At 41.8% G+C, this 18,369-nt stretch overlaps 1 protein-coding gene across 4 annotated transcripts in view; it reads right to left on the bottom strand.

Annotated features, from left to right (window-relative positions):
• Positions 1-18,369, bottom strand: part of Atxn7 (ataxin 7) — a 146,034-nt gene that overhangs the window by 48,546 nt on the left and 79,119 nt on the right. For all 4 annotated transcript variants that reach the window (XM_006518017.3, XM_006518015.4, XM_006518018.4 and 1 more), the window contains one exon: positions 5,748-5,852. In XM_006518017.3, coding sequence (XP_006518080.1) covers positions 5,748-5,852 — 105 coding nt within the window. The remainder of the gene's footprint in view (positions 1-5,747; positions 5,853-18,369) is intronic.

Here is an 18,369-nt window from a genome sequence, read left to right as displayed (position 1 = left end):
GAGGTCTCTGTTCCCCGACTGCACATGTGTGTCCTGCTCTGCAGTTCTATCGGTTTGTTTATTTATTTATTTATATATTAACAGTAGTAAGACTCTCTGAAGAGCTACAAGATCTCTTCTACTAAAAAAGAGCTCAGCTTTGGCTCAGAGTTAAGTCCAAAGGCAGAGAAATCCAAAGGCTTTGCTGGCTCTGCCTCTACTGCTGGCTCCGCCTCTACTGCTGGCTCCGCCTCTACTGCTGGCTCCGCCTCTACTGCTGGCTCCGCCTCTACTGCTGGCTCCGCCTCTACTGCTGGCTCCGCCTCTACTGCTGGCTCCGCCTCTACTGCTGGCTCCGCCTCTACTGCTGGCTCCGCCTCTACTGCCGACTCTGGCTTCTATCTCCCATCAACTGCATCTGTCAATGACCAAAAGTCTCTCTCAAGTAACTGGTTTACAATGCTGATCCAGCTACTCTAAGAAAACGTAAAAATTGACCTGAGACAAGACATCTGTTACTAATTCTAATAGTCTAGGACATGTACAGTTCATTACGTCTTCTTGGGCTTTCCTTTTAAAGCTATCCATCTGTATTACATACAAGAGAAACAGGTGGCTTTGTACATTTTATATGTGCAAATTAAATTTTATTTTGGACTTTCATCTGTAAACTCAGAATAAGACAGAGACTGAAGCAATCTGTATAAAAATACTTTGGAAATCACCAAGTACTATTAAAAGTAATAAGTAATCTGTGAATATTAGATATTTCAATTAATGTCGATCTTAAAAATATTAGTTATCAGTAAAATATTAAAGTAGAAAATACTCAGGCTATAAACTTCATTGGCAAAAAATTTTCTCGGAGTTAAGATTTTTTTCTTTAGGCAAAAAGTCACCAAAATATTCAAATAAGATAACACACTAGAATACCCCTAAGTCCTTGCTTCCTTAGTCTAAGACAATCAGATTAGAGGGGGTGGTTGTTCTTGATTAAACAGCAAGCCCTCTGCGATGCAAATTAACTAAATACCATGACAACAATTACAGGTCACAAGCACCCGTCCAATTTTATCAACAATAAAAATGAGGAGCTTATGGGCAGGTGTAGTTCAGCAGGTCTCAGAGTAAACATCAGTCTACTGTTACATTAACATTCTTTAAGTCAAATAACTACACAAGAAAGCCAGGAGTGATGTCTCCTGAGTAATTACCCACCATCTGAAGAAAATGACATTTTGTTGAATGTAATTTATGCTGGCACCCACAAAATATAAAGCATCCAATTTATTCAAAACGGAAAGAACAGTAAGATCGCAGCAATGATCAGACTGAGACAGCTAGTTTATGACCAACATTTGTAAACAGAGGTCTCCCACAGGCCTGACCAACGGACTCGCACCCACTCATAATGACTAGTACAAGCAACTGGTGGACAACAAGGATACTGGCATGGAATCCAGCTGCAGAGCCACTGAAGACTCTAGAATTTTGCTTCCAAGTCTGAAATCATCAAAGGAAATAAAATTCAATAGTTTAAGCTGGCGTTTCCCAAAACTTGAAATACTTCACTCCGAACATTATTAACATTAAATCGTAAGGGAAGCAAGTGACATTTCCAAACCTCATTTATGTTGTGGTGAAACACGCTAACACTTGCTATCATCCCCCACTTCACTCCCAGTCATCTAGGCTTCTTTTAAACAAGAGGGGCAGGTCTCAGGTTCACAGCCAAAACTGGTATGACCAGCCACAAAGAAGTAAATGTTCTTTATCATACATTGTCATCCTGTACGGTAAACATTATATGCTGTTTTCCTTAGAGTTTTCTTTGTAAATGTGTTATACCAATAAAAACTGGTTTAAAGAAACATAGTGAGTGAAATTAAGTCACTAAGTCAAATTTAGTCAGATAGAGCCTGATTAAATATTGGGAATGAATGGCTTAGTCACAAGTCATTACCATACCCTACCTTAGAGAGTCAAGCTAACCCAAAAGGGTAATGAGTAGATCAGCCTAACCAATCTAAAGAAAAATGCTTCAAGATCTGACATTGGATCAGGGTTTCAATTAATTATAGCCATTATAAACATGGTACCTGTCCAGGCTGAATTAATATCTCTATTTCTGTTACATAAGATCACTCCCTTGTCTGTGTAGAAAGGTGCTGGTGGTGTTTCAAGGCCCTCTTCCTGAACACATAAACAACAAAGAGCAGGACAGAGTAGAGGGACCTATCTAGAGGCTCTGTCTTTGGCAGTCAGTCAACAGGAGGAAGGCACTCAACCCCAGAAGCAGGCTGTCATCTCCAACCATACACTCTTCCTGCCTGTGGGGATCCAGAGAAAAGATATGTAGTAAGGCACACACTTTATTCAGTAGTATAAGGCCAACAGATCCATCACTAACTCACTAAAAGATTCCCACTTCAAAAGAGTAACACTTTGAGCTCTAGAGAAAGTTACCCTGAGTCCTCTTTCAGATTTACATTTTCAGCAGCAATGTAACATGATACAAAGATGTTAAAATAGATGTTTAAAAACAGAGCCCCTGTCCCCTCATCAGTGCTAGAGTTAACAACTCTGAGTAGGTGTGCATCAGCCCCTGTGAGCACCTGTAATAGCCTCAGAGTGGACAGTGTTTGTGCGTTAGAACAGAACATTGGCCAACTTGCCAGTCACAACCAGCCAAAGAAGCTTTACCCTGACAGTGCCTGGGTTCTCACAGGAGTCTAAGGTGGCGAGTGTGAAGCAGGTATGGGAAGCTCTATCAAAGACCTCCCTGCAGGACAGGTTTTGTTAATCCACTGATGTTCACCATATGAAACATCCTGTGTTTAACACTTAGTAACAAAAACATACACGAGGAAGGCTGGAGTATTTCAATATATTACTTCAAGAAAACATACCTTCCTATGCAGTTCCAAGAAAGAAAACAAGTTCTAAGACTGCAGTCAGATAGGAACTGGGAACATCACAGGGAGAGGTCAGCGTCCAGACCACTAGCCATGTGGAATCCTTGCGAGCGGCCGGCTCTTTCCTCCAAAGGCTAGGAAAAACCACATGCACACTTCTCTAGGCAACAGGGCTGTTACCTGTTCACCAACTTCCTCAGAACCTATACCACCAACTGTAAGCAAGTTATAAGCAGCCACGGGAGTGTCCTTTCTTGTCCTAACTTTGGTGGTTTTAAATGAACCAATAGGATTTTACAGCAACTGCCTGTTTGTTCCTAAAAATTAGTCAGTACCAGCAACATGAGTTCACAGAAAATTAGTAACACATTTTTATCAAAGATATACTCACTCCATCGGCAGGCATGACTTTTACTAAGACAAGCCCTGACTCCCAAGGCTGAAATCTACAGGAATCCAAACCACCCAACATAGTCCAGGAGCCTTAAGTGCAAGATTCCATAAATGCAAGCAAGAAGAGCCTGAAGATCAAGGAGCGCTCATGATAAAGCTGTTTTCCTACAGTCAGGACAAAATCAGACTATGTTAATGACTGCCTTGACCACACAATGACGTCAGAGCAATACACATTCAGCAGAAGCTGTGAGCTCTGAGAAGCTCTGAGATTTGAATTCTGCCCATTCTCCAAGCTAGATCCTTCTGCTGAGTGACAGTGCAGCAGCAGCCCAGAGCCCCCAGCCAGCCTCCTAGGAAAAGGCTGTCCTCGGTGAGTGGTGCTAAACTAGGGTTGCTAAGCTCCAAGGATTTAAATGCATGTTCAACTTACAATAGTTTATCAGTATGCGAACCCACCATAAATTAGGGAGTATCCATACTGCAGTGAACACACAACAATGTCTACTTGACAAGATTCTGATTTTGAAAATAAATTTTTATCATTACTAACTATGGAAAGGGAATGCTGAAACTGTCTTCCTGGGATTTCATCAAAAAGGAAGAGGAGAAGGGAGGGAGGAAGATTTCACAAAATAGTTTCCCTTTCCCAATTCCTGTCACAGAAGAAAAGTAACAGGGCAGGAGCAGAGGTGGCTCTCCTCGGCACTGTGCGCAGCTTCCATGCAGGCAAACAGGATGGCAGCCTCCTCCATTTCATCCTGCCCCAGGCTGATTTGTCTCCAATTCCATTCCCCTTCCTAAATCTACCAACTCTCTCTTGTGTTATGGAATCAGAGAGGCCTCTAGGACACTCATCCTGTACAAGGACCCCTCCTGTAATCTGTAATATTTCCATCACCACTAGAGGGACCTCAGCCCCACACTCAGGTCTTGATTGTCAGTATACTGGTGGGGACTGACAAAGTAAACACTAGCTTTTAAGATATTTTCTTCATTTCTACTGACAGTCTAAAATGAAAACCCAGAAAAATTAAATCACTGGATGGTTTCAGTATTAAAATAGTGGTTTTAAAAATACTTATATGTTTCCTTGGTGCTCTTGCTAAGGTTCCCGACACTGATCCTGCATCCCTAGACTATGAAAGAGGAAGTCAAGGTTGTGTGATGTGCTGTCATCACTAGGTCAAGCAGTTTGAGAAGACAACCAAGGGGGCCTTTTTGAGGCTAAGAGGTCCTGCAAGAAGCAGCACATTTACGGTTTATTTATGTGACCTTCTAATCTAGTCTATATATCAGTTCCCAGAAGCATCACACTATATAATATTCTGGTCATAAGTATCTGCAACAAGTCTCTATCAACACCCAGTGAAGGCCTGTGAGTCACTCCCAGCCTGCTTTTGTACAGGGCTCGTCCACAAATGGGTACATCAGCTCTAGCTAATGAGAGGTGTCTAGCACGTTCCAGACAGCCTAGATGCTCTTGGCTCTGAGCTCAGTAATGTCAGTCTGAAGCCAGCCTGAACCAACCAAGCTCAGTTGTTTGGTACATAAGCTGTGCAGTTGCCTGTACCTTCTCATCACAACACTTCCAATTTCAGGGAGTGAAAGGTCACTAAAAATTACCTTCTAGACATTCCAAAATAGGCTTAACAACAGAAAAACGGGCCCTACAGACAGAGAGTGAACAGCTGTCCTCATCAAACACTCGTGTGAAGGCTACTTCTCTAAGCGGGCTCTCAATTACTCACTGCTGGACAACCAGGGTTCCTCCTTACGACCTTCTGGTGTCTGGAGCTGGACCCTGGTACACCCTACTGACCTCCTCAGATTTAAGGTGTCTAAGCACTACTGGTGCCTTCACACATCAATTCTAATAGCACCAAAGTTGCCACTGCTCCCTGTATTGTGAAGCGCAAACTAGGGGTGGGTCACCTGCTCAAGGGAAAAACCAGTGGTTCTTACAGGTTTAAATTTAAAAATCCAATCTAGTCTAAGCTTCAAAGGCCCAAGTTCTAAATACTGTGCAACTGACTGACTTTCTTTTCCAATGACAGTGCTCTGTATGGTGGCTTAGGCTGTTAGTCCCAGCACTTGGGAGGCAGAGGCAGGCAGATCACTATAAGTTCCAGGGCAGGCTGGTCTATAGAATGAGTTCCAGAACAAACAGCTACATAGAGAGCCTCTGTCTCATGAAATCTATAACAATATTGATGTAAAGTTTCAAGAGATAACTTTCTCCTCAGATTTCAGGAAAAACCAAAATTGCAACTCACAAATATAAAATTCAAAAAACATCCAATATCATTCAACATGATAGTTCTTAGTCCCTTCTATGAATTAAAAGGACTGCATCCTATAGGGAAGGGTGCTGATAAGCCTCCCTGTGCTGTCTCCAGCCTGCAGTAAGGCGGCTCTCGTTACCTTCCCTCCTGTTGATTCTTTTGGTACAGCACTTACCATAGTGAGATTGAAATGCCTGCGGTTTGACAACTTGGTTGCAGTCATTACACACCACCAAGTAGAAATCATCATGTGCTGGGCAGAGACCAAAGATCGGCATATCTGCAACAAAGAAACACCACCACTCAGTTATCGGTCAGGACTGAACGGAAGCATCTGGAGGGCACTACTTTCATAGAACAGAACACATAGACACCCCAAGTTCTAGCACGACTGAAGAGAAATCAAAGCAGGCTAATGGCTTAATAGAGGGCTGAAATACAGAGCATTCTCAGAACTAGGTATAATAGAGCTATGAAAGCGTCAACAATGAACACATTAGCACTATAAAATGATTAAAGGTGAATAAACTCTGCTGTGATTGAGGGACAATCTGCAAGAATGTGAAATGTGGGCCAGGCAGTGGTAGTGCACGCCTTTAATCCCAGCACTTGGGAGGCAGAGGTAGGCGGATTTCTGAGTTAGCCAGCCTGTTCTACAGAGTGAGTTCCAGGACAGCCAGGGCTACACAGAGAAACCCTGTCTCGGGAAAAAAAAAAAAAAAAGCCAAAAAAATAAAAAATAAAAATAAAAAAAAGAATGTGAAATGCTTAATAATTCACAAAGCTATAGTATTCAATGTTTTTATTTGCTTAAATATGCATGCTGTTCCAGTCTGCTGATCCCAAATTCTATGGACCAGACAGAAAATGTGCAAAGATATCTCCAAAGAGTGAAACTGGTTTCACCACCATGCCATACAAAGTAAATTATTTCTACTTGTTTTTAGGGCCAACAACCTTTTATGTACTGAACAGTGAAAACCAAACTATGTGCACATACAATTTAATTTCTTGCAATATGCTTAAATGTAAGAGGGTCCAACCAATAGATATTGTTAATAATAACCTGTGAATCAGCTCAGACATTATAGATCCGGAATCTAAACTTATAAAATATTTCAAAATTAACAACTTTAAACAAGTCATATACTACACATAAAGAGTATTTTCAATGAATGGATAGATAGCATTTTTTTAACTTAGCAAATATTTTAGCAGATCAAACTAAGGGGAGGCAGAAAATGAAAGGTATCCGTAGAGGCAGACTGGTGGGAGAATGCTTGCCTAGCCTGAGTAAGGCCATGAGTTCAATCTCCAGGCCCCACAAAATAAGTAATTAATAAAAATCAAATGGGGGAATAATTGGCCTCTTCTCTTTCCAATGGATTTATTTTCACATTCCCCACATAATGGTACTGGTTTTTAAAAGGAGAAAATACCAAAGGAGACATCAGAAAATGATATCTAAACTATCAAATTGGCAATCTAATATTTACAAATGGCTATCTTTAGCATTTTCTGGAGAGTATCTATTATAGTACATTGCACATAAATAGCTATACGTCTGAAATGTGTGAAGGACGTGGTGATTCTGGGATGCAGGCACAGCCCTGAGTAGCTCGCTCTCCGTCCTGTTTCCTCACTGTACTGTTTGACAGCTGCTGACATGGGTCATTGGAATATCAGGGCTAAATGTCTTTTGGTTAGGCAAACTGAACAGATATTTTAAGAAAGCGCAGCATACTGTGGTTTCCTTGACTGCTTAACTAAATGAGAAGTAGGAACTAAGCAAGGTACTATTCTCTTTAAAAGCATACAATATATATGCTGTAGCCACGCCCAGCAGCACGTGCAATCCAAACACGTGGGAGGCTGAGGCAGGAGGATGAGTCTATGGCAAGATGTCTCAAAAATCAAAATCAAACACAGGTATACATACATTCAGATCCTTCTAGAGGCTAAAAAAATGAATAAAGAAAGCAGCCTGTCCAAACTGTATGATGCTCTGAGAACAACACCCAGTAAAGATAATGACAGCAACAATGACAATAACGAAGGAAAGACAGAAAATATGTAGATCCTTGAAAGTAACAGTGACTGGTGCACACGAAGACCTTTATGGAGAAAGTAATGCCTCCTTATAAACCTGGTTCCTTCACCATTCTGTACCAGCAAAATGAAGAGGGAGGTTATGCTGTAAGAAATCTATATGTCCCTTAAAATTTCACTGTCCCCATGTGACCCTTTAATATAGTTCGTATGTAGTTACCTCCAACATAAAATTAATTTTTTGTTGCTACTTCATAAGTAATTTTACTACCGCTGCAAATCTTAATGTAAATACTGAATATCTGATATGTGACCCCTGGCAGGGTCATATCCCACAGCTTGAGATTCCATATCTACCACCCCTACTAGATGCTATTCTCTAGCACATACATCTCACACAGAACATTCAGGCTCAAGAGAAACTGACTGTTGACCACGCCCTATATTTTGCTTCCAACAATCTTCCCCACTCTGCAGACACTTCAATGGCTGAAATCTTAAAAGTATAGGTAGGGTCTCAGTCCTAGCATGTATGAAGACCTAGGTTCAACAGTCAGTTTGACAAAAACAATGGCAACAAAACCAACAGGAACTATCTCCAGATTCTCCCATCTAGGCCACCTGTAGACCCCTGGTCCATTCTAAGACCTCTTGTCAGGGCCCTCCAAAGCCAATGGTGCAGGGCTACCATCACCCTTCCTATGGATTGTGGAAAAACTCTCCTAAGCAGCTAAGGGAACACCCCTCTAAAACCTTCCACTGGGTCACTGTGGCCATTGCAAATTCTATGGGAACTTCTCAGATGGCATTTATACATAAAGTCTGAGCCCTTACCCTTATAACAGGCCCCATGTGTGCTTACACCTCCTCTATTCCTAACTCGACCCACCATCCCTAACCCCTCTGGCTTAGTTCCCTCTGTTTAAGGCACACTCATGTCCTTTTTTACCTACAGACCTAGAAATCTTTTTCCAAGCCTAGTGTTGCATTTGCTACATATGAAAAGCCTGGAATATCTCACACACTAGGCATCAGCTTAACGGTCATCTCAAACGACTCCTCTTCGAAATTATGTACTTCATCACTGGTATCTTCAGCAAGGTGGCTAAGCGAATGGGCTGCTATCACTCTGAATCTTGGTTTTCTACAAACAGATGTGACTGTGGGCAATTTCTGTGACTTCCTTTAAGTTCTTCACTTGTCATAAACTGACAACCACTGTGTCTCTCACACTGAATATCCATAAGATGGATACATAAATAGAGTAAATACAGGCAAGATTAGAAGGAAACGTGGCCCTTGAAGTGCTCACTCTGTGTTTTCCCAGTGTGTGGTATAGAAGTCCCGTACCACTGCTGTAGTGGACAGGAAGTAAGGCACAAGCTAGTACATGACAGAACCAAGATTTGAAATAAGGCCTGCTACACTTACGCTTCCAGTTCTCTTCCACAACCAATCCCGTCTCTCCTAAGCTTTTCTTACTACCAGGGACACCCAGACAGTTCTGAGAGCCAGTTTCTCCCCTCCCCTGCCTCCAGATCTAACAATCTATAAAGCAACTGCACCATACCCTTACTTGAAAACACACTCAAGCGTCTCACTGTGTCTAGCTCAGCATTCAGGCTAAAGAGTCTGCCCATTTGGTGAGATGGATTCGGAACTCCACCAATTTGCCTGATTTTCCCACAATCCTACCTTTGGATCAGAATGGCTCCCCCTTCTCTTTCGTACAAAAGGAACAGCTTCAAAGCTTTCTGTCAGAATTCTATTTGTGCCATTTACATCTCCCACACATCCTTCACACAGTCATTAAAATGGAAAACGAAAACACTATAAATAAGCACTTCTACAACCGTTTGACAAAAGACTTGTTTTGCCTGCCCAGACTCAAGAATGACCTCTCAGTATGTTCTGTGAATTGGCTGCCATTTGTAATCTTTCTGTCCTTGGTTTGAGACTCTTGTTATCTGGCTTGTTAAGCCTTAGCTCCTGGATCTCGCTGTCATGGCACCCTGACACTACTTGTCCCCTTTGCTCTCCTTCACCTCCCTGAAGACTTGGCTAGAGCAATGTTCCTGTTATAAGGTCCCTGCGCACTCAGTAGCCTTGCCCTTCAGTTCCAATACCACCTCAATATGTAACTGTTCACCTAACTCTAAGTCTCAATCTTCTCCCACAAGACATAATTTGGCTGGTTTTTTCTTCTGTCCTAGTGACTTGTTTAGCTCTAACTACTTTAACAATCAGAATGCTAGCCATTCTCAGTGATGCCATCTCATGCTGGAAGGTTACATTAAAAAAAAAAAGTTAGTTAGTACCTGCTATTTTGGTAGAATATTCAGTAAGAAAAATGTTCAAGTTTGTTAAACCACTTTTGAACACACAATTCTATACCTAAATGCAGTTTCTTATTTTCAAATCTGTACACTAGGAAATCCTCTTTGGTGGTGTATCCAATACAGTAAGACCTAGTACAGATTTGCAGTCAAGAGCATTTGGGTTAAAATTTCTACTGTTTCCCTACTGGCTGTGGGAAGCCGCCCCCACATTCGCCGTTACAAGATGGCGCTGACAGCTGTGTTCTAAGTGGTAAACAAATAATCTGCGCATGTGCCAAAGGTAGTTCTCCACCCCATGTGCTCTGCCTTCCCCGTGACTACAACTCGGCCATGGGCTGCAGCCAATCAGGGAGTAATACGTCCTAGGCGAAGGATAACTCTCCTTAAGAGGGACGGAGTTTCGCTTTCGTTTTGGGGCTTGGGGCTTGCACTCTTGCTCCTGAAGATGTAAGCAATAAAGTTTTGCCGCAGAAGATTCTGGTTTGCTGCGTCTTTCCTGGCCGGTCGTGAACGCGTGTAAGAGTTGGTGCCTAAAACCCGGGAAGAAAAACTCGGGACGGGAGTTAACCATCACCGGCGCAAGGAAGATTCCTCATTCCGGAACCAGAACTGCGGGTCACGGTAATGAAGTGTTCCCGTAAAACAGACTGTTGAGAAGGATCCAGCGTGGATTCAGAACTCTTCAGCTGGGGAACGGTGGTAATGAAGTGTTCCCACAAAACAGACTGTTGAGAAGGATTCAACTGCATGAATTCAGAACTCTTCAGCTGGGGAACGGTGGTAATGAAGTGTTCCCACAAAACAGACTGTTGAGAAGGATTCAACTGCATGAATTCAGAACTCTTCAGCTGGGGAACAGGGGTACCAGTGAGTACAGCTTTACAAGGTAAGTCTGGTCTTGAACTTTCTAACGAAATTCAAGACAGTCTATCAGAAGTAAAGTGGGAAATAGCTTTACAAGGTAAGTCTGGCCTTGAACTTTCTAACGAAATTCAAGACAGTCTATCAGAAGTAAAGTGGGAAATAGCTTTACAAGGTATGTTTGACCTTGAACTTTTTCTAGTGTTAGGAGCCCTTTTGTTCCTTTTCACATGTTATCAAGTGGTTAAGGCAGGGCTGAAAATTCTGGATGAAATTCAGGGCAGTCTATCAGAAGTAAAGCGGGGAGAGAGAGTAGGAGCAAAGAGGAAATATGGTACACAAACTAAGTATACAGGCCTTTCCAAGGGTCTTGAACCCGAGGAAAAGTTAAGGTCAGGTAAGAATACCTGGGGAGAGATTAGAAGGAAGGAAAAGAAAAAAGAAAAGAAAAAAGATCAATTAGCGGAGGTCTCTAAGAGATACTCATCACTAGATGAGCTCAAGGAGCCAGCTCTTGGTAGCTCTGAATCAGATGACGAATTCTCCTCTGAAGAAACAGACTGGGAGGAAGAAGCAGCTCGTTATGAGAGAGAAAAGTGCCAGCCAGATAAAATGCGAGCTAATTGGTCAAGAAAAAAGCCAAAAGCGGCTGGCGAAGGCCAGTTTGCTGCTTGGCCTCCGGGCAGTCGGCTTCAAGGTGCACTTCCGCCCTATGCGGAGCCCCCGCCCTGCGTAGTGCGTCAGCCCTGCACAGAGAGACAATGCGCAGAGAGGCAATGCGCAGACTCATTCATTCCCAAAAAAAAAACAAAGAAAAATACAACAGGCATTTCCGGTCTTTGAAGGAGCCGAGGGTGGGCGTGTCCCGCAGAGGGACGGGGTTTCGCTTTCGTTGTGGGGCTTGGGGCTTGCACTCTTGCTCCTGAAGATGTAAGCAGTAAAGTTTTGCCGCAGAAGATTCTGGTTTGCTGCGTCTTTCCTGGCCGGTCGTGAACGCGTGTAAGAGCTGGCTAAATAACTGCACAGTTAAAGCATTTAACCTCTGCAAACCTTTATATCACAGCTAGGCTAAGGCAGGAGGATCACAAGTTTGAAATCAACCTGAGCAACACAGTGAGAACCCCCATATTAGAAATCTCGCTATGCATTAATCCCCATGAACCTCAGTTTCCTGATATATAAAACAGACTTCAAAGAATGTTGATTTCATATTGCTGTGAGAATTAAACATCTGTGGCGATCACTGGGTATCAAGCTAGTTTTAGCTAGTATCTGGTTTCATCAGAAATCTCACCCAGCAGAAATGTCCGTTTTAAAAAGACCCCAGCTCTCCTGGGACACTTACACACTGAAGAGCAATGGCAATGTTGCAATGCGAGCTGACCCCCAGTGCTCTACAGCTCTCATTCCTGACCACACACTTATGCCCTAGAGGTCATGCAGGGAACACCAGGAGAGGCATACCGAGGATCCAGCTGGAAGGGCCAGTGACTACACTAAAATTCAGAGAATCCAAGACCTTCAGCAGGGAAGCCAAAGTCTGAAGACGGGAACCCAAGCATGAGTGTGCACCAACTGAAGGTGGCAGGTAGTCACCAAATTGCTGCTGCAGAAATCCGAGAAAGACAGCAAGAGGGTGAGAAAACCCTGCAAGGTCAGGAGACGAAGGCAGATGAATGATCAGATGAATGATGCCTCAGCATCTTCCACATTTTATGAAGCTACTAAAGATGCAGAGATGGGCAATGAGGCCTGGAAAGACTTGTGTGTTATAACAGCAGAGCACTGAGGGCTACAATGAAACCTCCAGAGCCAAGTCAGACATGTTCAAATCCCAGCCTGTGACTTCCTAGCCTGTATTCATAAGAGAACATGAGACTAAATCACACGGGACATTGCCTGCTTCACAGCACGCGCTGTACAGACTGCATCTTCCTTATTACTCTCCTTGGTCTTTGCGCTAAAAGTGGCTGTGCTGGCCTAAGCCCCTTCTCCTGCTCCGCAATCCCCTCCAGAAATGAGAATAAGACCTAAGATCATAAACAGCCCTTGGCCCAATTAAACTTCCTACTGGATTGCAAACAGTATGAAAACCAGGGTTTGGGAAGCCTTATAATGCTTGCAACCATGTGTCTGTCTGCACCCTCTAACCGCCACCCCCCCCCCATCCCAACCCCTACTTCAGCATTCTGGTATTCTGAAGCTCCCAGACTCACCTCAGGCTCTTCACTAATTTGGTTCCCTTCAAATGGAATGCTTTGCCTAGGTAGCTTTGGGCCTCAGTTTGTACTTCTCTAGATAATCCTTCCCTCACCTCCTATTTAGGTAAGCTCCTATCTTTTCAGACAAGTCTCTCCCATCACTCATTGGGCGATCTCATTTAAGACGTAAATACCAGGAAGGCAGAGTTCAATACCTGACACACAGAACTAGTGAAGTCAGCCAGTCTACGTGCAAATCCCACATAAAGTGAGTGAGGAAACAGAGATGGAAAGGAGGTAATCTTGAGAATGGACAATGCACACATGGGTCTCCCAACTGTCTCACCTACAGCATGTCCAAGTGTGCAATACTGACTACGACTTTTTACTGGGAATAGAATATACGGTCTGCTACTCCTAACCCCAGTTTGTCTGCAGCTACCACCCTGCATTTTAAGTGTACAGTAAATATATAATACTTAAGTATGTTTAGGTATAAGTCTTTATGGATACGTGTACTGTGTCAGGTGTCATGGCAAGAATTTTACATGTATCACTTATTCATTAAGGCCCTGTCTAGGTGCTGGGTATTGGATTTATTTGCAAAGGAACCAAAAGTATGAACTCTGATATACAAGTAATCAGTTTGTAATTATGGAGTGCACCAAGTACAATGTCAAATATTAACTCAACTGACTTCTTGGGAATGACACCCCCCACAGCAGGAAAACGTAAGCAAGGCACTGGGGGCTTGGCTGACTGTGGCCATAGAACCAGCAAGCTGAGAGCTCAGGGTTGAAAGGAGATGCTGTTCTACTGCTGCTGGCTGATGTCATCTTCACTTTCCCAAACAATTCCCGCTTTTCTCCCCAGCTTCATCAAGTCAGCCAAGGAGTTCCCAAGCAACAGCGAAGTTCTCTAGCTCCTTCTGGATTATACACTCCCAATGTTCAAAGTTTCCTAGGAGTCTCAGATTTATAGCCCCATTCATATTGGAAATATGTCCAAATAACCTAAGGGCTGTGGGAAGCTGGTCTCTCCAAAGAGCTTAAGTTTTCACCATACTCATAACTAGCTGTTTTCTTCTCTACTTTAGTCAGCTGTTGCATCAAACAAAGTAATTCACATAAAATGCTCACCTATCTGTCTAAATAGTAAGTAGTGAGGAGGTCAGGACTCAATAACATGGCATCTCCTGTCATTCTTTCATCATCTGCCAAGGTTCTCGCATGTGAGGTAAGAGAACACAAAAGCCTCTCATAAAGCTAAGGAGAGAAGTCAGGTCGAGGTGGACATTCATCTAGCACTGCTGGCCTTCTGTACACTGCATACTTTCAAATACTAAACTACTTGTGTATATTTTCTGGATACAACAGAATTAAACTAGAAATCAATAACAGAAAGTGAACAGGAATGTCTACGAACTTTTAAAACCTACAAGACATAACCCACTAGTCAAACAGAAAGTCAAATAAGAGAAATTGAAACAAACCAAAAAACCTAAAACAAATGTAGATAAAATATAGAATTTAATTCATGGACAAAGCTCTCAGGCTTTAATGTAGGAAAACAAGGAAGTTTTGAATAAGTAACCTAAACTTATGTTTTTGATTTGTTTCATTTCCTTTTTCAGTATTCATCTTTTGAGGGTCAATAGCCCAGGCTGTCCTCAATTCCTAACCCTCCAGCTACTTGCTCCTGAGTTGTAAGATTTCAGACCTATAACCTATCATGCCTGGCTTAATCTTACAATGCAACAACAAATTATATCCCAGGTAAGCAAAAATAATTTACATGTAACTATAAATAAAATCAAAAGAGGATCAATAAAATAAAAACCTAGCTGTTGTTTTAAAAAAATCAGTAACACTGACAAAAATTCATGCAAGACTTGGCTTAGCCCAGAAATTCAAGACAAGCTAGTAAGTGGAGAACTAGTAATGTAACCAATGGTATTAACAGACTAGAAAACTTCAAAATTTTATGAACTGATAGAAACCTTTCACTGAAATTCAATAGTTGTTCATGAAAAATAGAAAAAAAGGGAAATAAGTAATAGTAGACAGCATGTCCTGATTTTGATGCAGACTATTCACAAAAGCATCAGCTAAGAGCTTCCATAGCAAAGAAGAGGCGCAGTCCTTCTAAGGAATATCCACCCAGAGCCGTTACTAAAGCAGTGCTCAAAATCTCATGCCTTAAAAATAAAAGGAATGTACACTAATGGAACAGGAGAAACATGTTAATAAATACATTATTTTACTATCCAGTGGGGCACCACAACCATGTTAATATGCTGCATTATAGTACAGCAGAGGCAGCACTACAGCTGTAGTACAGCAGCCGTGAGGGTTAACAAACATGGTAAACTAGAAATAACTACTTTAAGGGTTATTAGCTCATAATTGCAAAATCCCTCAAAACTAATACCAGCAATAAGCCCAAAAGTACAAGAGCACAGACAATGCAATACATTGCAGTACAATTCCAAGCACAGGGTCCATATTCCTCTAATCATAAGGAAAATGTTTTTTCTGTCTTAACAGTCAACAGTAAGAACTAAGGTAGAGTTAGTCCTATGTTTATTTTGAGAATATAGCCTTGTGACTCAAGTTTATTTCATGGACAACAGGTATCTATCATCTGGAACCTACAGTCTCCAGTTCTAAACTGAACTTTAAAAATATTCTCTGATAATTTATATACATACCTGAAAAACACAGAGCACCAGGTTATAGATCAAACATTTGCCTAGTAGGCCACAAGGCCCAGGGTTTAAATTCAGCACAGGCCAAAAACAAACAAACAAAAGCTAAAATAGCATCAAACAATCTAGAATAAAACCTGAGCATTACAGATACTGAAATTTCTTCCCATCCATGTATATGTCACAATGTATCCATCCACCATGTGTGCATCACAGCAAAACATCACTGCTTCCTTAAGGCCTTAGGAGTTAGTATTAACAGTCCTGCTTATGTAATCACTTCATTGAGCTTGCTAGTGTATTGCTGGAAATTTTTGTGCTGGTATTCTAAAGGGACATTGGTCTATAGCTTTCAGCTCTTCTCTGTCTTCCTGGGCTTCAGAAGTCAACTCAAAGTGTCATCTCCTCTTGCACTTTTCACAACACTGGTGTTGATTTGCTGTACATTTTAAAGAGTAGAGCCACCAGGCCAGGCTTCCTGATGACATCACTAATCGAGACTGCACTTGTTTTATACAGACGTTCCAACTTGTCAGTCACTGCAGGAAGTGTGGGCGTCTTTCTGTGCAGTTCTTCTCAGAGAGAATCCTTTCATCTCTATAAAGTGAGCAATAATAGTAGCACTTACATTTCTAACTCTATAGACAGCACACACAGACCTAGCTAAAACCTGGACCCTTTATTGATCTTCACAAATCACTTCGGCTTCACTCATCTTCCACTGTTTTTCTAGTCTCACTCACCTACTTCCAATCTAATCTACACACTGTTCTCTTTGTTTGCTCTGGATCTAGGTGGTGAAATGCTGTTGCTGACCTGAGCTTCCGTGTTTAATAAAGTTGCATACACTTCTACGAAAATTCCTCTTGAGCAAGCACTATTTTAGTTGTATTTTGATTTTATTATGTTGTATTTAAATTTCATTACTCTCAAAATATTTTCTAATTTCTCATAATTGTTTGTCTGACCCATCATTTACTTAGAAGTATATTTATTAGCTTCCATACACTTTAAATTTTTGCTATTTCTTCCCTTTATTAATGTCTCAAATTAAGAAGTAGGCAAAAGAGCTGGCATTTCTCAAAAGTAGATATGGGAACAGCCCACAAGATATGAACAGTCAATATTACCTACTCATCAGAAATGCAAATCAAAGCCGCAGAAGATACCATCCCACATAATATGGCCATAATAAAACCCCCAACAATGACAAGAACAAAAATGCTGACAAGAATACAGAGGAAGGTCAAAAACTATACACTGGGTGGGGATCTAAATTAGTACAGCCATTACAAATATTATAAAAATCTAAAAACAGAACCACTCCATCAGTGGTTCTCAACTTTCTTAATTCTGTGACCCACTAACATAGTTCTTCATGTCGTGGAGACCCCCCAACCATAGAATTATTTTTTTTTTTAATTATTTATTTATTTAATGTGAGTACACCATAGGTGTCTTCAGAGACACCAGAAGAGGGCATCAAGATACTATTACAGATGGTTGTGAGCCACCATGTGGTTGCTGGGAATTGAACTCAGGACCTTTGGAAGAGCAGTCAGTGCTCTTAACCATTGAGCCATATCTCCAGCCCCATTATTTATGTTGCTACTTCCTAAGTGTAATTTTCTTACTGTTATGAATTGTAATGTAATATCTGTGCTTTCCAAATGAAGTAGACAACCCATGAAAAGTTTGTTTAATGTCTGCCCTCTAACAGGTCTTGACACTTAGGTGACAGCCCCTGCACTGCATGATCTAGCTACTTCACTGCTGGTGTACACTCAAAGGACAGAACAGCAATGCCAAGAAGCCATGCTGATTACAGTACTATTCACAATGGCTATGGAGGACTAAACAAAGAAAATGTGGTGCAATGGCTGAGCAGTGATGGCACATGCTTTTAAACCCATCATTCCAAAAGCAGAGACAGCAAGAGCTCTCTCTGTGAGATCAAAGCTAGCCTCATCTACAGAGCTACCATAGAAGATATCAGTTATCTTTAAAAAAGAACAAAATTCAGTCGGGTGGTGGTGGCACACGCCTTTAATCCTACCACATGGGAGGCAGAGGCAGGTGGATTTCTGAGTTCAAGGCCAGCCTGGTCTACAGAGTGAATTCCAGGACAGCCAGGGATACACAGAGAAACCCTGTCTCGAAAAAACCAAAAAAAAAAAAAGAAAGAAACAAACAAACAAACAAACAAACGAACAAACTTCTGTCTTTTGTGAGAACTGGAGGATATTGTATTAAATTAATAAAACAGGCACATAAAAGCCAATACCAAATCTTTCCCTCATGCATGGAATTAGAAAAACTAGTGATCATTTAACATTGCACAGGGAAAATGAGGGAAAGGCTATAAAATGGTTTAAAAAAGAATCCCTTAAAGACTTCATTCAGAAAAAGAAGCAATTTGATACCCTAAAAATTAAAAGAAACAAACGTAAACAAAACAGCAGCAGACCCCAGCCCGCTGTGCTGTCACCTCTGTACTGCCTCACAGTTCTGCTCCTGAGAGCAAGATGGCACCCTGCAGACGGTTCCCAGGCCCTGTGGGGCAGAGAGGGGGCCCATCATTCTGTGTGTGTGTTGGGGGGCGGGGGGTACTTGTGTGTGCCTTGATTGCATGTGTGGAGT

Source organism: Mus musculus, chromosome 14 (genome assembly GCF_000001635.26).
Source record: "Mus musculus strain C57BL/6J chromosome 14, GRCm38.p6 C57BL/6J".
NCBI classification, from domain to species: Eukaryota; Metazoa; Chordata; class Mammalia; order Rodentia; family Muridae; genus Mus; species Mus musculus.
Note: the sequence above shows the minus strand (reverse complement) of the source record. Positions and strands in the feature narration are given on the sequence as shown.